Below are 20,684 nucleotides of genomic sequence, written 5' to 3'. Positions count from 1 at the left end.
TCCATTTATATGCAATATAAAAGTGTAGTTGGACTTCACAATGTCTGATGTTATGTGAATTTGTAGAGCACTGCTAAGCACCCATAGGGTATCCAGGCGCTGAGTAGGGCAGGCCCGAGGGAGGAGGAGCAGAACATGCCTATTTCATCTGGCAGAGCCATTTCTTGAGGTTCCCTCGGAAGTTATGAGGGAGGGAAGTCTCTGTGGAGTTTAAGGCGGTCATTCTAGGTCTTGATTGCAAGATGATGAATTACCCTGTCTCTCCCCTTATCCAAGTGTAGTTTTGTTGGCCTTACTCTGAGGCTGTTGTTTTATGATGTGTGTGATGTCTTTACTCCAAGCTTGATTTTGTATGGTGCGTGGTGTTCTCATTTTAAGCGTCCTTCGCTTCTGCTCGTCTTGATGCGAGGGAAGTGTGCTCTTTCCTGGGATGCAGATCCAAGGTGTCTGGTGAGTTAGTAGAAGTTGAGGCGGTGGTTGAAGGAAGGTGGGCCGGTGTTGTGGAGAGCTTTGTAGGCTTGGGCGAGTAGCTTGAACTTGCATCGTTCCTTGACTGGAAGCCGGAGGAGATGAGTTTCTTGGATTCTGAGGTGTCGGGTGAAGTCTAATTCATTACATTCGGTCTATGAGGAAAGATGATATCCACCTTAAGACCGGTCTGCAGATCCCCAATTGCTGAAGCTTTCTGATGAGTGACTTGTAGGAAACCGGATCGAAAGCTGCAGAGCGGTCGAGGATGAGGAGTTTCTCCACTTTCAAGGAGGCTTCTGATGTCATCGATGGCTGCAATGAGGCTGTCTCTGTGCCGTGATCGGTGCAAAGCCTGTTTGAGAGCTGTCTAGGAGTTGATGGAGTTCTAGGTGGTCTGCAAGTTGGTTATTAATGGTTTTTCATTGACTTTAGCTGGAAAAGGCAGGCGCGAGATGAGTTTGTAGCTACGGAGGGTTTGGTTCTTCAATAGGGCCTGCAATTTTCCGACGGGTAGGTGGCGGTGATAATGGAGGTTTTGATGATATTGGTGAGCGCTGGGAGATGATGGTTGTTCCAAGGATGTATATGAAGTTGGGACATGGGTTTGAGGGGGCTCCTGAGTGGATGGTGTTCATCAGGGCAGTAGTTCCCTGCAAACTTCGTAAAAGACTTCGCCCCATTGCTGTTGCCGCTATGGACCAAGATCATAAATAACTCTTTGCGCCAAGGTTGCATCTCAGACACCATAAAAGCAGGGCAGGTATCCCCCATTCTAAAGAAACCTACGGCTGGCCCTGTGGACTTAAACAATTACCCCCCTATATCCAACATCCCCACTTTGGCCAAACTCTTAGAAAAATGTGTACACCTCCAGCTGGTGAGACATATTGAACATTTGAACCTACTCAACAAACACCATTCAGGTTTTCGTGCAGGGCACAGCACTGAATCAGCCATGACTCATATAATTGATGAAGCTCTACAAATCCTTGATCAGAACGCAGCCCGTTTACTCGTCCTGCTAGGCCTTTTCTCGGCCGTTGATACCGTCAAACACGATAACCCGATAGACCTTCTGAAACACAGAATGGGATTATCTGGATCAGTTCTAAATTAGTTCACTTCGTTCCTTCAAAACAGATCGCACCGATTTAAGGTCAACCTCTCATTGTCCAAACCCGTCCTGGTCACGTTAGGAGTCCCTCAAGGATCTTCACTATCTCCGACACTGTTCAACTTATTTATGGAACCACTCACTGAAATTCTTAACTACTCTAATGTGCAATATCGCATGTACACTGACGACACACAATTATACCTTAAGATCCATACCCTAGAAGACATCCAAGCACTCAACTCAACCCTTGGAAAAACTCAGACCTGGCTGGCAGAAAACCATCTAAAACTGAATGCCCTCAAAACCGAATTCCTCCTCCTCGCTCCTCCTGCTCAAGTACCCAGAATGCAAGAATGGATCAAACATCTTACTGCACTCAACTGCCAACCTCTCATCGTTGACTCCGCGAAATTGCTTGGAATCTCACTGGACAGAAACCTCAATATGCAAAAACACTTCAGCAACGCAACAAAAGGAGCAAACTTTCAGATACATACTCCTAGAAAACTGAAACCTTTCCTGCCGGAAAAAGGACTTCAAAGTGGCAGCACAAGTGCTAGTCATCCCAAGAATTGACTACGGAATTGTCTCGCTTTGCGGCCTGCCCAGAGCTGCAACGGCCCCTCTAAGAGCCTCAATCAACGCTGCAGCAAGACTTATCACTGGTTCCAAAAGAAGCTCCCATGTATCCCCTGACATAAAATCCCTAAATTGGCTACCTTTTGAAGCTAGAATACATCTGAAAATAGCATGTATGATGCATAAAGCCATTCACCACAATGCACCTAGCTATTTGGTACAGAAATTGGCGCCCTCATTTGGGGGTCGGATCTTCAAGAAGTGCTAAAAACCTTCTTCTGAAACCACAAAGATTAAAAAAGAAGAAAACATATACCCGATCCTTTTCAGGGATGGCGCCTGGAATATAGAATGCTCTACCCCCAGAAACCAGACGTAATCTCTCTTCGGTATTTTTCAAAAAAGAAGTGAAATCGCTTCTCATGGCTACATTCACTTGAGCATGGACTACTGTTATATTGCTACCCAACGTATCTTCTTCATAGAACCTTTTATTTGTTTTTTGTCCAACCAGGTTCTGGATACTGTATCTGTATTTTGCTTGATATACATTGAATATTTTGTTATGTACCTTATTCCCATGTAGCTATGTTAGGAAGTTTATACTATCATTGACCAGCATTGAACCTATGTTATTTTCTTTGTATTTATGTAACTTTGACACCTACCCTGTAAATCGCTCTGATACCTGCAAGGGTCTGGTTCGCGCTATATAGAAACTTCAAATAAATGTGGTGTCCGGCTGTTCGGGGGAGTTTGTATCAATATGCTGTAGGTCGAATGGGTTGCAGGTCACAATGATGTTTGAGGTGTTTGCAGAGTGCTTGGGATGGGATGATGTCATTGTTGGCAGCTGCTGGATTAGATAACTCTGTGACAATGATGAAATGTTGTTTGCTGTAAGCCGGGTCTGGTGGCTCAGTGGACTAATGAATCCACTGCAGGGTCCTGTGTTCGACCGCATGGTCACAGGTTTAAATCCTGGCGGGTCCACTCAGCCTTTCATCCATCTGAGGTTGATAAAATGAGTACCATTGAGTTGGGTAACAATAAACATCTGTTATTCAGCGCCTGGACACCTACGGGTAATCGTGCGCCTTACAAAAGCACCTGTTATGTTATACTGTTGTTGGAGCTAGCTTCGAGTCTCAAGTTAGTTCCTTTTTCTTTGCGTCTTATAGTGGTTGGTGGTAGAGGTTGAGGATGGATTGTATTTGGATCATAAGATGGTGTTTTTGTTGAGTCTCCATTTTCTCTCAAGTTGTATGCAGGGCAGTTTGGACTTCCTGAGGTTGTATGTGTATCAGCTTGTTGGTTTATTGTTTTTGTAGGTCTCTTTTTTGGTGGGAGTAGTGTGGTTTGCGCAGTCAGCGAGCCATTTAATGAAGAGCTTGGTGTGGACTTTGAGGTTCCCGGTGTGGTTGTGCGGGCATTTGTAAGAAAGTACCCTCTTTTTGCATGGTTGCCCCCACTTTTTGCTGAGCTGCTGATGTGCTTTGACTGGGTGTACCCTGGGTTCTTGCCAAACAGGTACCCAGGGCATATGTTCTTTCCCTAAACTGCATTGAAAACAAAACCCAATTGGAACCCTCTGTCCACAGGTCAGTTCCTTGTAAATGGTACCACAGGTACCAAGGCACTGGGGCCAGGGAAGGCCTCTAAGGGCTGCAGCACTTCTCTTTCTCTCTCTTTCTCTCTTTCTCTCTTTCTCTCTTTCTCTCTTTCTCTCTTTCTCTCTTTCTCTCTTTCTCTCTTTCTCTCTTTCTCTCTTTATCTCTTTATCTCTTTATCTCTTTATCTCTTTATCTCTTTATCTCTTTATCTCTCTTTCTCTCTTTCTCTCTTTATCTCTCTTTCTCTCTTTCTCTCTTTCTCTCTTTATCTCTCTTTATCTCTCTTTATCTCTCTTTATCTCTTTATCTCTTTATCTCTCTTTATCTCTCTTTCTCTCCAGGTTCCGACACCCACTTTGGGCAGGAGAATCAGTGGGAAAATCAAGTGAGGAAGGGAGGTGTGCTCACTTTTGCCAACCCTACCCCTCCGGCCCCCTATACCCCGTTGAATAACATTGGGCCTCAGCACTCTGCACCCAGCCGCCCTAGTGCCGCTGAGGGTGCTTTGAGAGTGCATCCTAGACCCTTGGGAAACCCTTGTTCTAATCCCAGAAACTCCACCCCAAAGACCGAGTATTCACCTCTTAACCGATAACTTCATTTCTCTCCATAGGAGTACATTGACTGTTTTCCCTAAAAAATTGGTCCAAGTGTGGATTTGATTTGTATGAGAACTTAAACATATACAACTGTACAAAACTGATTTTACTAACACTTTCTCTAGGAAATGTCCCAGTGTGATATCTAGGCATATGGTTCAAAAAGAAAGAGAGTACCCTTCTAGTCTACACCCACAGGAACAGGGTAATAAATGCGAAAAATAGAAGAATGTTCCCTGGGTTCTTGGTTGTAGCGGGGGAAGTTAGATCATTCACTCATTGCCACTTATTCACTTTCATACTATTCACTAGTAAATGCTATAATGGAACCACAAAAACAGGAACTATTTTATGTGCATAAAGCATCAACATTTTATTATAAAAACAGATATTCCTTAAAAGGTATTTGGTACATTAAAAACATGAATTCATTAGACAAAGTAAAAAGCAATGTCAGTCAGTTCAATGTTGTTTCAATTTCAACGCTTTTTAGTCAGATCTATGGGTGCTAGAGTGCACAGATCAGCATACTAATGAAGACATCAATTGCAATAACACATAATTATAAAATATACAAAAAACATCCCCAGCGGGGTAGTCGACGCGTTTCGGTGGTTTGTGGCAATATGCCCCACCTTCCTCAGGACAGTTTTGGTGTACACATCTATCTGTGAACAGAGAATATCAGCATAAGAATATATTTATTATAACAATAACAGTTTTATCATTTTTTTTCGTCCCATCCTTTTTACTTTTTTTTGAAAAACTTGTGTATCATTTTTTGTGGTTCCATTTTTCTTTTCAACACTATGGTGACCCCTGGAGCCGACCCACCTTATTTTATAGAAAAGAACCCCTAAAGAGTTTCGTTCTAGGGAGTTTGGGCACACTTATTCGCACATTCACACATTTCCCTCCATTCTCGAAAACACGCAATCATACCCGATTGCATACCTTAAAAATTATCCCTTGTAGCTTGGGATATTTGCTTGAAGACCTTCTGGGCGGCTAATTATAGTCTCGCTCTAGCAACACAAAGGAAGGATGTTATTCAGAATTATTGGTCTAATTATAAAATTTTTAGATATGCTGAGTTTGTTCCATATCCTACCTTATGTGATTCAGCGTGATCTAGGCATATCACACTGAGTAGAAAAAGTAGTCTAAAAGTAATCTAAAAAAGAACTGAAAAGTAATCTGAAAAGTAATTTCGACATTTTGACTTGCCTGTATTTTAACCAATTGCATTTGAACTTTCATTCAATTGTAAAACACTGCATAAGATTTTGTAAAACATTTATTTCACTTTCCTGTGCCTGGCTTGGTTCTAGAAATAAAATAAGGTATTAATATTTTTATACAAACAAAATTGGTCTGTCGGGGTGGGTGTTTTTCTGAGGATGGGCTGCCACCAGGTGCCGTCTCATGCAGAGGGGGTGGAACGAGAATGAGGACTTCAGTTTTCTCTGATTTGAGTAGCAGGCAGCTGTTCTTCATCCAGGTTTCGACGGCTTTCATCCCCTCTTGGAAATTGTGGCTGGTAATGTCTGGTTCCCTGGTGAGGGAGAGGATGAATTGGGTATCATCAGCATAGGAGACTATGTTGAGCCCGTGATTTCTGGCAATGGTTGTGAGGGCGGCCATTTAGACGTTGAAGAGGGTGGGGCTGAGGGAGTATCCTTGGGGTACTCTGCATCTGGTCTCTGTTGGTTCTGAGAGGAAGGGCGAAGACTTATTCTCTGTGTTCTGCCGGTGAGGAATGAGCGTATCCAGTCTAGGGCCTTTTCTTGGATGCCGGCGTCGTAAAGTCTGATTGCTAGTGTGCGGTGGGAGACTGTGTTGAAGGCTGCTGATAGTTCCAGGAGGATAATGGCTGCCGTTTGGCCTTGGTTGAGGAGAGCGCGGATGTTATCTGTGGCAGTGAGGAGGGCAGTATTGGTGCTGTGGTTGCTGCGGAATCCGGATTGGGAGGTGTCTAGGATGTTGTGGGTTTCGATGAAGTGTGCTAGCTGGGTGTTGACTGCCTGTTCGATGACCTTGGCTGTGAAAGGAAGCAGCGAGATAGGTCTGAAATTCTTGAGGTCCGTTGGGTCCGTGGAGGGTTTCTTCAGGAGGTTGACTTCGGCATGCTTCCAGTCGTCGGGAAATGTGGCAATCTTGAGGGAGCAGTTGATTGTCCGGCGTAGCTCTGAAGGGATGGCTGTGGCGGCTCTGTGGAATATGTGTGGTGGGCAAGGGTCTGAAGGTTCTATAGAGTCTTCTGCCAATGGAACGGACTCCGTTTCAATTCTGTCCTCTGTGCACCGACTTGCATAAAGTCTGCAACTTGTGCCTCTCACTGGAGCGCAAAGAAGAGCACTGCGATGTTTGGCGATCGTTCTGGTCCAAAAAGACTTTGCGGGACCATCTTGCTCAGCGAAGGGACATGCAGCGACAGAACATCGAACACACTCCGATGCACTATGCCACTGGTAAGGGTAAAGGCGCATGAGCCCTGTACACCTACAGTGTTAAGTCTATTCTTAGACATTTTAAGTGCTGTAAAGACACAGAGTATATGGCCTGGGACTTTGTCATTACGAACTCCACAGCTCTGTAATGGCCTTACTGAATTCTGGGAAGCTTGGTATCCAACTTCTCAGCACATTAAACCCACACTGATGCCAGTGTGGGATTTAATGCCAAAGGCACTCGAGGGCTTCCTAAAGATGCCCCCTGAAAAACAGCCTAACCCTGGTGTCCTGGCTAACTGTCTGCTTGCCTGCTTGCCAGCTGCCACCACCAGACATGTTTCTGGACCCCTAGGTCTAGAACCTCCCGCTGACAGGGGTCCTGAAACAAAGAACACACTTGGTAGAGGTGCCAAGCCTCCTCCCCTATGATGGGCAGGGTCCACCAATGGGAAGCTTCAAAGTCTTGCCGCCTTTGTGAGCTGACCCAGCCATTTTCTGCTCCCAGCAACTGGCCCCACCGGTTCTAACCCCCACTTTGGGAGCAAGAGTCGGCGTGAAAACCAAGATAGGAGGAGAGGTGTGCCCACCGTTGCCAGCTCCGCCCCTGAGGTGGGGAGGCGAGGCACAACTCTCTATCTCCGCCATCATGAAGACTGGGGGGACTCAGCCAACAAGAGTGAGGAGTATGCCCCCCTCCCTAAGGAGAGTGGCATAATAGGGGGTGTGCCCAACCCAAGATAGGGACCCATTGGTCCCGACCTGTAGCTCCCTGAAACGTCCCTAAATTTAGTATTTAGGGGCAACCCCAAACGTACCTCCTCGGACAAACAAGAAGGACCAAAGAGCTGTGCTGATGGAAGAAGAGGAGGACAGAACTGCCTTGGGGCCCTGCAAGCCTGTTCCAACCTAGACCTTCTCCAGCGTAATTCCGGCATGGCCAGCAGCCCCCCAGAACCCAGAGGACCTGCCCTCCCTACAAAGACCTTGTCTCCCGTGAGCACTGGACTTTCTCGAGAGCCAGACTCTGGCTCCGGCCGAATCCGCGACTCTGTACCTGATGCCCATGCCCCGAGTTTGAGTGGCCCAACACCACGAGGAGGTCATCGTAGCCATCCTGAGCTGGGCCATGGTGATTTTTGAACTACCTCAAGCCTCCCGACGACGCCTGCAGCCAGTATTTGGAGGGTCCCCGCGACTGGAGCTAGTAAGGAAACCTGACGCATCAAGACACCCCTGCACCTGACGCTCCATGACCTTGGGTGGCCCAACCGACCGTGTCCAGGCAATCCCCTCTATCCCAACTTACCTCTCCAACTGGTGGTCACCTCCAGGCTGCCTCCTTTCCGGAAACTTCAGTGTTTGTTCTGACCGGAGATCTCCTTTTGAAAACAGGGCACCCAACGCCGATCAAGCTCCCTGCACCCGGCCCCCCTTGTGTCGCTGTGGTGCAGCTTGTCTGCTCACTTGGACCTCTTGTTGCCCTTAGCTTAACCCTAGGAGCTTTGCTCACTCAACCCCGTGGCTTGCCCGAGAGCAGCCAACATCCCCCCCAGCCCCATAGGCTAACTTTGGGCCTCTGCACCCGGCCACCATAGCGCGGCTGATGGTGCTTTTAGAGTGCATCCTTGACCCTGGTGGAAACCTTGGTCTAACCCCAGAAACTCGACCCTCAATACTGTTTACCTCCAAACCGATAACCTCATTTTTCTCCATAGGATTGCATTGACTGTTTTCCTCTGAAAAACTTCAAAATGTTGAGGGTGTTTGTATGGAAACATAAACTGTCTTTTATTGCAAACGTGTTTTACTTACCTTTTTATCTAGGAAGTGTCCCAGTGTGATATCTAGTAGAAAAAGTAATCTAAAAAGTAACCACAAAGAAATTACAAATACTCACTGTTTTGAAATATTTTACAAACCTGTAACAAAAATAATTTTCATCCAGCTTGCATGTTTTGATCAATCTGTCTTGAAAAGTAAAATTCTATTAACCTGTACCAAATCTGCTTGGTTCTAAAAAAAAAAACCAAAAAAAAGAAAATACAACTAAAAATATTTTTAATACAAACAATTGGTCTGAGTTCAGTCTTTTAGTGTGTGACATTTCTTGTCTGAGTGTGTACAACACATGCTCAACACTACCCTCTGATAAAGCCTCACTGCTCGCCTACACTACCACAAATAGAGAGTAAGGTATTCTCTACTTTTACCTCTGTAAGCCTTAGGGGATCCACTGGACTCTGTGCACGCCGTACCTTACTTTAGTATAGTATTTACAGAGCCAGCTTCCTACAGAGTTGTCGAGACCCTCAGAAGGTGAGTTATAAACTCAGGAAGGATTGGCCTGTGACCGCGACAACTGCTGACTGGTAGTCCAGTGGTGACTGGACTTCGGCCAGACTAGAGAGGACTTTGTTGGACGTCTACCCTGCAACCAGGACCTTCTCTCCGTCTTTGTGGACCGAGTAATCCGTGCAGAACAAACCCCTGTCGACCACGTCGCATCCACATGATCTTAGAGAATTTTCAGCATCCTTCATCTCTTTCATCAGGACCACTCCGTAGGAATCCACTGTACGAGGTTAAAGTGCCTGCAACTTCTGGAACTCTTCTTGAGGCCCTTGCTGGCACCCTTGGAAAGCCTTAAAAACCCCGTTGTTCGCTACCTGTGTGTCCTTAAATGTCTACAGTATTCATCTTCAGCCCTAAAGACTCCATCTGGAGAGTTGGTTGTGCTTTTTTCAGATAATAATTGTGTTTTAGCGTGCCTCTCGCCTGCAAATAACAATTAAAAATAAACATTGGGGGGCTACATGAGTAGGGTGGGAAGCAGGGGTGTCTTCTAATTTAGAAACTGATGCCATTAGAGAAGGAAAGCACAGGTGGGATGTTGAGAAGGGATGTTGTCTAGTTTGGAGTCTGGCGCCATGGGTGGCGGGGGTACAAAGGTGATGTTTAAATAACAGGTGCCTTCTAGTGTGGAACTGGATGCCAGGAAAAGAGGGGTGGGGTGTAAGCAAGGGGTGTCTTTTAGATTGGAGGCGGTGGCAACTGAATTAATAGAATTAAGTGTAAGGAGAGGTGTCTTCTAGTGTCTCCAGCCAGAAGAACTAACGGCAATAGCTCCCTTCCCTAACCACTCCTTCTGACCTCCAGCATTGCCATTGCCTGGAGCTCAGGTGAGGATGTAACTTGGAACTCGGTATCTGGTAGCAATAGAGTACGTCGTTGTTTTCTAAATCAAAACTTCCCACTTGAAGGCGGTGTCTTGTTGCCAATCAACAGTCTGTCACTGTAGGGAACTGGGCTTTAGTTGTAGTTAACCCCCACTTTTTATGGGGTCTGCTAACCAGGCCTTGGTGCCAGTGCTCCTTCTCTAAAACAAGGTGTTGTCTAATTGTACTTGAATTGGCAAAGGATTCTAGCACCCCTGTAAGTCCCTAGTAAATGGTACCAAGGTACCTAGGGCATGGGTACTAAAAAGGGTCCTTAAGGGCTGCAGGATAGCGTATGCCACCCCAAGTGTAGGAATCTGGCACTTTGTGATATATCAGAATTCTGATAAACCGTGTTAAGAGTCCGGGGATCCCTTATGAGTGGGCAGTCGCTTGCTCCAGCAATCCCAAAGAACTCTATTTGGGGGTAGTGTGGTCAAGCAGCCTTCGGCTTAACAAAGAGGAGTGCTAGACATTTGTAGATACACACATTGATCAATAAGTTACATGCGCGACTCAAGAAGGAGATCCACACCATCTTATAAAAATAGCTAGTATCTTTATATAGGTTTCGGCAACAGAGAAACATCATTCAGGTAAGTTTGTTTTTAACTAGAAATTCTTTTGACTTCAAAAAGTGGACACCGTTCAATTTTCAAGTTCTGCAATGTTATCCTATGGGAAGAAGAAAGAGTTCTGTAAACCGGTACAGTACAGTGACTTACGGGACCATGAGGTACTGTTCATTATCACGACAGATTTTACCTCGCACTTCACTTTTTTTTAATAGTACCAGCCCGAGGTCTTGAATAAAAAAATGTTTTCACCTACGAGCCAGGTACTTTTTAAGTCTTCACTACCCACCCCCACTCACATTACCATTCTTATCACGTGCACCACACAGTCATTTAACAAGTGCTCCCGCGTAGCCGTAGGTCGCAGCACGCCGCATCCCGATAGAGGGGTGCGAAGACCCCAATGATGAAGCATGACACCAAGGGGCCTTTTGGTGTGTGAGGGGTATTTTACAAAACACTGAGTGCCCCCATACTCCCTATGGGCAGCACTTCTCCTCTGGTAGGATTCCTTTTGTTTATGCGTACTAGTCTGTGGAGTAAGAATCCTACTTCAACTACTCTACCTCCCTCTTTTGTTAATTTTGTTACGGGACCAATCTCCAGGAGTTAAGGCGAGTTGGGGGTCAAGGGCCAAGCCAGCACCGACAGTACATCACCAGCGGCACAAGAGCCGCCGGGCGCAGGGTGCAAAACAGAGTTGGGAGCCCAATAGATTTCTATGGAGATCGGTCACTGCGAAAAGAGGCTGCAGGCTCTGGCTAGAAGGCCAGTCGGGCTGAAGCACAGAGGGGGCTCAGGCCTCACGATGCTAGGGAACGTAGGGACACCCTTGGTCCTCTTCTCCATTGCACAGGGGCGACGGGTGCAGAAGTTTGCTTATCAGGAGCAGTCGCGGTAAAGAGGGGCCTGCGTGCGATGTCGGGGATCCAGGGGTGGTGAAACAACGATGGACTCTAGCTCTGGAGGGCTGGGTACCTTGTTGGCACCAGTGGCCCACTTGAACTCTGGCTGGGGGGCGACTGGTGCAGTGGTTGGTTCAGGTGTCGGTTTTGGTGGTTCCAGAGGCCTCCGAGTCTCTTCTTTGGTGTTCAGTTTATTGCTAGATATTGCAAGTGAGCAGGGAAGCCCTCTTAAGGTATGTACTGGGCACTATTCAAAATGAGTTCTCCGGCTACATTATGGCTTCACTGAAATACATGGTGTTTGGTATCCAATATCTCGTACTAATAAGCCCACAATGATCCCAGGGTCTGATTTATTAATACATGCACCCAGAGGGCACCTAACCTACCAGCCTCTGGTGTGTTGGGTGACTGGTTTCTGCCAGCCTGCCACCCAGACAAGTTTGACATCCTAGAGTGAGAGCCTTTTGCGCTCAGGCAGTCAGGAACAAAGGCTGTTTCATTAATAAGTTCAAGATTCTGATGATCTTGGTATCTAAATTTATATAAAAGTATGTGTTGTTTTTATAAATTGGTTTTGGGTTTCCTTGAGTGTGTCTCATTTACTGCCTGTCTGTGTAATAAAGGCTTAGCACTACTCTTGTTATGCCTAACTGCTCGCCCACACTACCACAAAAGAGCGCTTTCGGGGTGTCATATCTGCCTCTGTAATTCCTTTGGGGTTTGCTTGGACTCTCTGCAGAGTGTACCTCGTGGCGGTGCACTATGTAGAGAGCCACCTTCCTACAGTCATGGATGGATGTTTGAAGATATCTGGCAATCCTATATTATTTAGATATTTTTCATAGGAGGGATCAGACGTAATCAAGAGGGGAACATTGAAGGCATATCCAAAGAACGGTGGCAGTATGCAACTTTTAAGGTTCAACACGTCACCAAAGGTCACCTGGGCTCTGAGAGCATGACTGGCCCCATTGCATGGCTGGATGTCCTCCATCTTTCTTAAAAATGACAGCGATCTCACTCCATGGCAGGGACATTTTATGCTTCTCAAAGTGCTTGGCTTGTTTCACTGGGCAGCCTTTTCTGCCCCTGTTGCTGATGTCAAGAACATTGGCGTTTAGTTTGACATTAAGTGCGTCGGAGTCTAAAGCTATGCACCTCTTGAAAATACCGACCTTGAGGAAGATTTTACCATTTCTCCACCTGATAAACTGGCTCACGAGTTAAGCGCCTTGATGTTGTTCCTCCTTGAACTCTGCAAAGCCTTGTACCTTAGTCTGCTGCTGCTCAGATAAACAATATGAAAAGTCTGCAAATCTTGACCAGGTGGCTGACTTGTGGACTTGTAAAGTTTGGTCAAATCTCAGTTGCATGCTGCTGGTTTCAGTAGCTACTGATCTTTTACCTAGAAAGTGCTATACATAGTGTAAAGTTTACCATCACCCTAGTTTAAGCTACTTTCCGGCTGGCTATTACCTCACTTACCCTGCAGAACCCTGTGCTCTGGTTTCCCCTTCCTTCTCGTTATCCCTCAATATGGCAAGGAACGTTACAGTGCAGATCATTCAGGATCTTGGGTCCCACGCACTGTCACGCACTCCTGCTTCGCTTACACCAGACAACTTCAAACTTTGTTCTGCTTAAGTAAAAAGTGAAATGAAATGAAATGAAATAGGGATTTATAGAGTGCATGGCTGCCCGTGAGCGTCCCAGCGCTAATGACCGAGGTAGTGGCAGAGGAGAAAAGAAATCCGGGAAAGAGCCAAGTTTTCAGCCCCTTGCGGAACGTGAGATGGTTGGGTTCCGCTCGGAGGGTAAGGGGAAGGGAGTTCCACAGTTTGGGAGCGATAAAAGAGAAAAGACGGCCTCCCGAGCGGGACTTTTTGGTCTTGGGTACATATGCCAGATGGAGATGAGCGGAGTGCAGGTTTCTTTTTAGTAACATGGTGTCTGATAAGATGTTTAAGAATGGGTGGGCCTTTGTTGTGGAGGATTTTATGGGTCAGACAGAGCGCTTTGAAGTTAACCCGCTCCTGCACCGGGAGCCAGTGGAGAAGCCTTAGGGCTGGTTTTGCCGAGCTCCTACGGGTAGTGCCTGTTAGCAGCCGAGCTGCCGAGTTCTGTACGCTCTGAAGTTTGGCAATTACTTTCTTTGGGGCGCCAAGATAAAGGGCATTGCCGTAGTCGAGTCTGCATATTAAAAGACTCTGGATGATGAGTTTCCTAGTGTCTTGAGGAAGCAAAGGTAGGATTTTGCGGGTGGTCCTGAGGATACCGTAGCATGCTCCGGCAGATTTCCTAGCTTGGGTTGTGAAGGAAAGATCTTGGTCTAACCATAAGCCCAGGCTTTTAATAGCAGGTTTAGGGGTCGGAGCTGGACCCATACAGGAAGGCCACAGAGAGCTTGGATTAAAGTAGGCTGGGTTACCCAGTACCATAATCTCCGTTTTCTCGGCGTTGAGCCTGAGGTGGGAGCGGTCCATCCAGCGAGAAATGTCACACAGGCATGAGTAGAGATTGTCGGGGGAACGGTCAGGTTGGTTAAGGGATACTACAAGCTGCGTGTCGTCCGCATACGTCACTAGCTTGAGTCCATGAGGGGACACGATTTCCTGGAGGGGAGACATGTAGGCATTAAAAAGGGTGGGGCTCAAAGAAGAGCCCTGGCGAACGCCACAGGGTAAGGGAGTGGAGTGAGATTTAGAGGATCCCTCCCAAATTTGGAAGGATCGGTTGTGGAGGAAGGATTCCAGCCAGGCTAGAGCCGGCCCTGAGATACCTAAAGCCCTTAGCCTATGGATCAGGATGTGATGGTTGACGGTGTCGAACGCCGCGCTTAGATCCAGGAGGATCACTGCCACTGATCCTCCCGAGTCCAAGATTTTGCGCGTTTCTTCGACGACAGCCATTATGGCTGTCTCCGTGCCCTGACCTGGGCAAAAGCCCGTTTGGGAAGGGTGAAGGAGGTTATTATTTTCAAAATAAATTGAGAGCTGCTTGTTGACAGGTTTTTCCGCCGTTTTACTCACTATGGGCAGAAGGGAGATGGGGCGGTAGTTACCCAGTTCAGTTGGGTCGAGATGTGGCTTCTTCAAGAGGGGCTTCACAATAGATTTTTTCCAGCCTGGGGGCACAGTGCCTTGAGAGAGGGAGGAGTTTATGAGTTGGACCAAAGGTGAAAGAATAGTTGATGTGACTGATTTAAGGATATAGGGGGGGGCGGGTCACGTGGAGAGCCACTTTTGATGGATGAAAAAAATAGGGAGAAGGTTCTCTTCTGTGGCGGGAGAGAAGGAGTTCAGACCGGAGCCGGGTTGCAACTGGGTGAGAGGCACTGGATCAGGAGAAGTATCATCTGTGAGGGGAGGAAGAGATTTTAATATATTTTGAATTTTTACGTTGAAGAATTCGGCGAATTCATTACAACGGTCTTTAGACGGGTCATCAGGTGGGGGAGGGTCCGGTGTCTTTAAAAGTTTGTTGATTATGCGGAACGTTTCTTTGGCTGGGTTGGAGGAAGCTCTAATTTTTTCCTCAAAGAAGGCTGCTTGAGCGGATTTAAGAGCTTTTTTATAGATAAGGATAGTGCATCTATAGTTTTTCTTTTTTTGAAAGCTCATTTCTCCTTCGTTTCTGTTCTCGTCTCTCTTTTATTTGTCAGTGTTGTTTGGTTAGTGACTGTTATAAATAATTTAAGAAAAAAGTAAGATCGAATTTCATGGAGATGTTTTTCCTACAAGTTATAAAAGTGACTGGATTAGTAGGCCACATTTATTCAGTGCAGACCCAGATGTTTATTTCAGAAGCCTCCACCTTGGTGAGGACTGCCGCACACATTCCACTGGTGAGAGTTACAGAGTGGGGGTGAAGTCATCTGAGAAGGCTGCCACCAGAGTGATTGATTAATTTTTGATGGTGAGGGGGTATATTTGTACTGACATAACTCCATTGTTTGGTCTTTTTCTCTATAGTGTCCAAATAAAGGATGCCTTGGCCTGGCACGGTTGCTGACAGACTGCCAGGCTTGCTTGGCATTCAGTGGGAATAATTATTCCCTCCCGCATTCTGGTGGCGCCTTCGGCTGGTGTGTGCAGAACGAGACGTGCATGGCAGTTTCTGGTAAGGGGCTACATCAAAATTATTCTGTTTCTGATAACTTTGCCTGTTGATGGTTTGCAGTTGTTACTCATGTCTGTCTTTTTCTGCAGATCGTGACAACTGTAGAGTTGGACAAATATCTGGCACCTACGGCTGGTGGGGCCAAAACACCGTCTTTCTCACAACTCTGGAAGGATGTCAGCAAAGCAACTTCTTGCCAGGGCTGCACTTGATCACCTACCAACAGCCACGCAACACCTCACAGCCTGATAAGGTAAGGGATCCTTAAACCACCTCCCAGGCCAGTTGAGTAAGAGGGACTCCAGAACACCTCCCCAGCAGATCGGCAAGGGAGAACAGAGATGCTGTCCTACGTGGAGAGATAATCGTCGCCCCTGTAGTCCAGGCAGTGGGGCAGCAGACCCTCTCCCAGGAGGACTCGATAAGAGCGACTCCTGGCTCTCATACTACCCATATCCCATACTTCACTCTAGGCGGACAGAGTTAAAGGGGGCGGCAGCCGCCAGGTGGACCCAGTAAGAGATTCTTCCTACCTCCGAGGCAGACCAGGTATGAGAGACCACAGACCACCTCCCAGGTAGAATTACTGATCCTATTCCCCCACAGGTGGCAAGTAAAGGTATCCTAGAACTTGTTCTCCAAGGCAGATCTCGCAGTAAGACTGGAGGAGACCCTTGTCTCCCAAATGGACTGCGTAAAATGGACCCTCCGCTTCCCAGGCAAGGCTAGCTGAGAGGACCGCAAAGCTCCTCCCATTCAGATGCAGGATGGGTAAAAGGGACCGCAGGCCTCCTCCTCCCAGGGAATCGAATTAGGTGGGACTCTAGAACTCCTCCATGGCAGACTGGGTGAATGAGGGCCAACAAACCACCTCTGTGGCAAAGCGGGTAAAGGGTACAGACTATATTCCTGGCTGACCAGGTAAGAGGGACCCAGACCATGCCCTAGACAGACTGAGTGAGAAGTTCTCCACACTACCTCTCAGACAAGAGAATACTAGACCACTGTCCAATCAGGCCAAGTAAAGCGGGTCCCAAGATCTCCTCTCAATGACACAATGCAAAGGGAAGTACCTAGATTTCCTGGCACAGAGGACACCAGAACCTCCCCAGCTGGGTAAGGCAAAAGAGAGAACCACCAGAATACATCAGAGTAATACATGAAAAGGGGAGAGGGAAATCAGTAACACCCCACAGCCTAACAAGGTAAAACTGATACTCTGGAAGGCCAGGACAATGGAAACTCTCAAAACAAATTACTTTTTAAGTGAATCATAGAACACCTTGCAACCAAGTATTAGAAGGTGCACTAAGTGCACCTTAGTGCACTTCAGACTGGCACAGTGAGGGCATCTGTAAACACTGCACAGCGAGGTATTGCAGGAGAGACGCGCATCCTCTTACAAACAGGTACCAAAAGGGGGATCTCCGAACACCACCTGGCTAGAAGTGTTAAAAGGCCTTCTCACAGCTTGACAGCTTAAGAGTAGAAATCCCCAGAAACTCAGAGTCTCTAAAGGGGCAAAAAACTACTCTGCTATAAAGGGGGAATCGCAGAATATGTGGCTTTTAGGACAATTAAACTTGTGTGTGACGCACAGCAAGAAAAGTTAATGACTATAACAATATGTTTGAGGCATATGTGTTGTAGATACACATGCTTTGCTTACTCCCGTCATCTAGTGTTTGGTCTGGATGTTTGCAAGTTGTTTTTCTTTCCTAGTCACGAGGTAGGGTGACTCCTCCTTTCTGTAATACTGCTCATCAGCATCAACTCCATTGTTAGATTGTTTTTTTTCCGTCCTCTGGTACGGACGGGGTTTGTGGAGCTCCGGTTCGAGACCGTTCTTTGGGATCCCCTCGGTGCGCTACCCAGTGTACCCTTGTTGGTATTGTTTCGTACGCGTTCCTTTGTTCCTGCATGTCGAAAGATGCGAGAAAACTCCATCTTTGATCAAGAAGACGTCGTGAGCGGCCTTCGAGCCTAGCCATTTCTTTGACTTCCACTCCATCATACTCCTCGAGTCTACCTCTGATGGAAGGACTCTGTTTCAGTTCTGTCCCTGGTGCCACGCAAAGTATCCACGGACCGACCTGCACGAAGTCTGCAACTTGTGCTTATCACCAGAGCACAAGGAGAAAGATTGTGGCGCTTGTCGATCTTTTTGATCAAAAAAGACTTTGCAGGGTCGTCGGGCTCAACAAAGGTACATGCAGAGACAGAACATCGAGTACACCCCGGATATCTTCGGAGAAGGTTCCTAACAAGAAGAGATGGAAGCATCGGCTGCGGAGCAGGAAGAAGCAAGCCCTCTCCTTTCATGAATCGGACTCCGGGCTCGATCGACCTGCAGTCTGAAGAACTTCCCGCGGGACTAGGGTCGTGAGTAAAAAAGTGTAGAAAGAGTTGGGAATCTCAGAAATATAGATCGCTGTTGCTGTCCAGTTCTTGTTAGCAGAAGCTCAAAATATGCTGCAGCCTGGTTCTGGCTGTTTGTGTGCAGAGTGCACAGAAGGTGTCTGTCTTTGGTGTACAGGGGATCAGAGTGCACATGAGATGACATAGTATTTAGTGGGCGACCCTGAACCCAGAAGGTAGATTATACTGCACAAGAAGAAGGACCAAAGAGCCATGCTGCAGAAGAAGAGGATGACAACTGCCTTTGCCCCAGCCCTACACCCCTGTCTTTTTCTTCAGAACCCCTGCAAGCTGAAACCGGTGTGTTCTGCAGCCAGCAACCTTCGAGAACCCTGGGTAGCTACCCTGTCTTCCCAAAGAACTGTGATCCCCATGGACACCGGATTTGTCCAATTCCAACCCAAGTCAGCACACTAGATCTAGCTGGAGCCGCTAGTCCTCAGCACCTGATGCCCACGACCCGAGTAGCCCAACACCCCAGTGAGGTCCCGCCGGCAGTCCTGACCTGTGAAACAGCGTTGGACGACCTTCACTGACCTTCTCCTTGATGCCTGCAGCCTCATCCTGAAGGGTCCCCCCTACAGCGGCTGGAACCGGTAAGAAGACCCCAACACGAAAAGACACCCCTGCACCCCCTGAGCCCTGAGGTGCCCGAACAACTGTGTTCTGGTCTCCAGTAACTCTTCAACTTCATCCTCCAGCCTGCAGTCCTTTTCCTCGACCAGCATCCTCCATAGGGACGATTGGGCTCCCGCCACCTTCTAAGCACTCTGCACCTGGCCACCACTGCGCCACTCTCGGTGTGTACTTGGTGCTAGCCTGGGACCCCCTTTGCCCTTACCTTAACACTAGGAGCTTGCCTCCCAAGACAGTGGCCTGCCTGTGAGCAGCACCCAATGAGGTGCCCCCTAGCTTCATTGCCTAACATTGACATCCGACCTCCCTAGTGTCTCTGGGGGTCCACCTTGAGTGCCAACCTGAACCTTGGTTCTACCCCCTAAAAGTCTATTCCTAAAACCGTTTACTTACCTGTAAACCTAACACTTTGTTTTTCTCCAAAGAATTGTTTGGTGGTTTTCTCCGAAAATTCTTCTAAGTGATGAACTGTCTTGTACTGCAACAAAACTAACTTAACCCCTTGCGCGCTGGTGGTTTTCCCGCTGTGCGCTGACTTTTTCGAAAAGCCGCGGTTCATGACGAGCTCAGCTAGTCATGAGCGTACGACAGGCGTAGCTCATGAGCTGAGCTCGTCATGAGCGTGGAAGGGGTTAATGTCTCTAAAAGAGTTAACCCGTTTACTAATGTCCTAGGATGCTAAGACCATGTTATTAGCTTGTTTCATGCTGAACTAGAATTAACTACAAAGTGATATGAAAGTAATTTCAAGTGCTCTGAACAGCTTACAATCCTTTTTCTCGACTGCAAAAGTAATTGGAATATTCCTCCTAAATCAGTGCACAGTGTACTTGGGATAGTACCATTGTATGAAGCATATCACTTACCTGCTACTGAGTAAATCTTGCTTCTAGTAACGAAAAAATAACAAAATAACTTTTTATACAAACATTTGGTCTAGATTCAGTCTTTGTGTGTGTGTGACATTTCTTGCTTGAGTGTGTACAACAAATGTTTAACACTACCCTCTGATAAAGCCTTACTGCTCGCCCACACTACAACACAAAAGAGAGTGAGGTATTATCTACTTTAGCCTCTGTTATACTTCTGGGATCCACTGGACTCTGTGCACACTATACCTTACTTTTGAATAGTATATACAGAGCCAGCTTCCTACAGCAGCTCATAGTGCACGAGGTGACTGTTCGGTGTGCAGTGGCTCAGAGTGCAAGAGATGACTGTCTTTGGTGTACAGGGGCTCATAGTGCACGAGGTGACAGTTTTTGGTGTACAGGGGCTCCTACTGCACGAGGTGACACTTCGGTGTGCAGTGGCTCCTACTGCACGAGGTGACACTTCGGTGTGCAGTGGCTCCTACTGCACGAGGTGACACTTCGGTGTGCAGTGGCTCCTACTGCACGAGGGGACACTTCGGTGTGCAGTGGCTCAGAGTGCACGAGGTGACTGTTCGGTGTGCAGTGGCTCAGAGTTGGCTCAGAGTGCACGAGGTGACTGTTCGGTGTGCAGTGGCTCAGAGTGCACGAGGTGACTGTTCGGTGTGCAGTGGCTCAGAGTGCACGAGGTGACTGTTCGGTGTGCAGTGGCTCAGAGTGCACGAGGTGACTGTTCGGTGTGCAGTGGCTCAGAGTGCACGAGGTGACTGTTCGGTGTGCAGTGGCTCAGAGTGCACGAGGTGACTGTTCGGTGTGCAGTGGCTCAGAGTGCATGAGGTGACTGTTCGGTGTGCAGTGGCTCAGAGTGCACGAGGTGACTGTTCGGTGTGCAGTGGCTCAGAGTGCACGAGGTGACTCTTTGGTGTGCAGTGGCTCAGAGTGCACGAGGTGACTCTTTGGTGTGCAGTGGCTCAGAGTGCACGAGGTGACTCTGGTGTGCAGTGGCTCAGAGTGCACGAGGTGACTCTTTGGTGTGCAGTGGCTCAGAGTGCACGAGGTGACTCTTTGGTGTGCAGTGGCTCAGAGTGCACGAGGTGACTTCGGTGTGC

The 20,684-nt window shown here is 47.4% G+C and overlaps 1 protein-coding gene across 3 annotated transcripts in view; it reads left to right on the top strand.

Annotated features, from left to right (window-relative positions):
* MEGF8 (multiple EGF like domains 8) overlaps positions 1-20,684 on the top strand; it is a 298,122-nt gene that overhangs the window by 63,373 nt on the left and 214,065 nt on the right. For all 3 annotated transcript variants that reach the window (XM_078651316.1, XM_078651317.1, XM_078651315.1), the window contains exons 13-14: positions 15,502-15,649; positions 15,739-15,902. In XM_078651316.1, coding sequence (XP_078507442.1) covers positions 15,502-15,649; positions 15,739-15,902 — 312 coding nt within the window. The remainder of the gene's footprint in view (positions 1-15,501; positions 15,650-15,738; positions 15,903-20,684) is intronic.

The sequence above is a fragment of the Lissotriton helveticus genome, chromosome 7 (genome assembly GCF_964261635.1).
Source record: "Lissotriton helveticus chromosome 7, aLisHel1.1, whole genome shotgun sequence".
NCBI lineage: Eukaryota > Metazoa > Chordata > Amphibia > Caudata > Salamandridae > Lissotriton > Lissotriton helveticus.
Note: the sequence above shows the minus strand (reverse complement) of the source record. Positions and strands in the feature narration are given on the sequence as shown.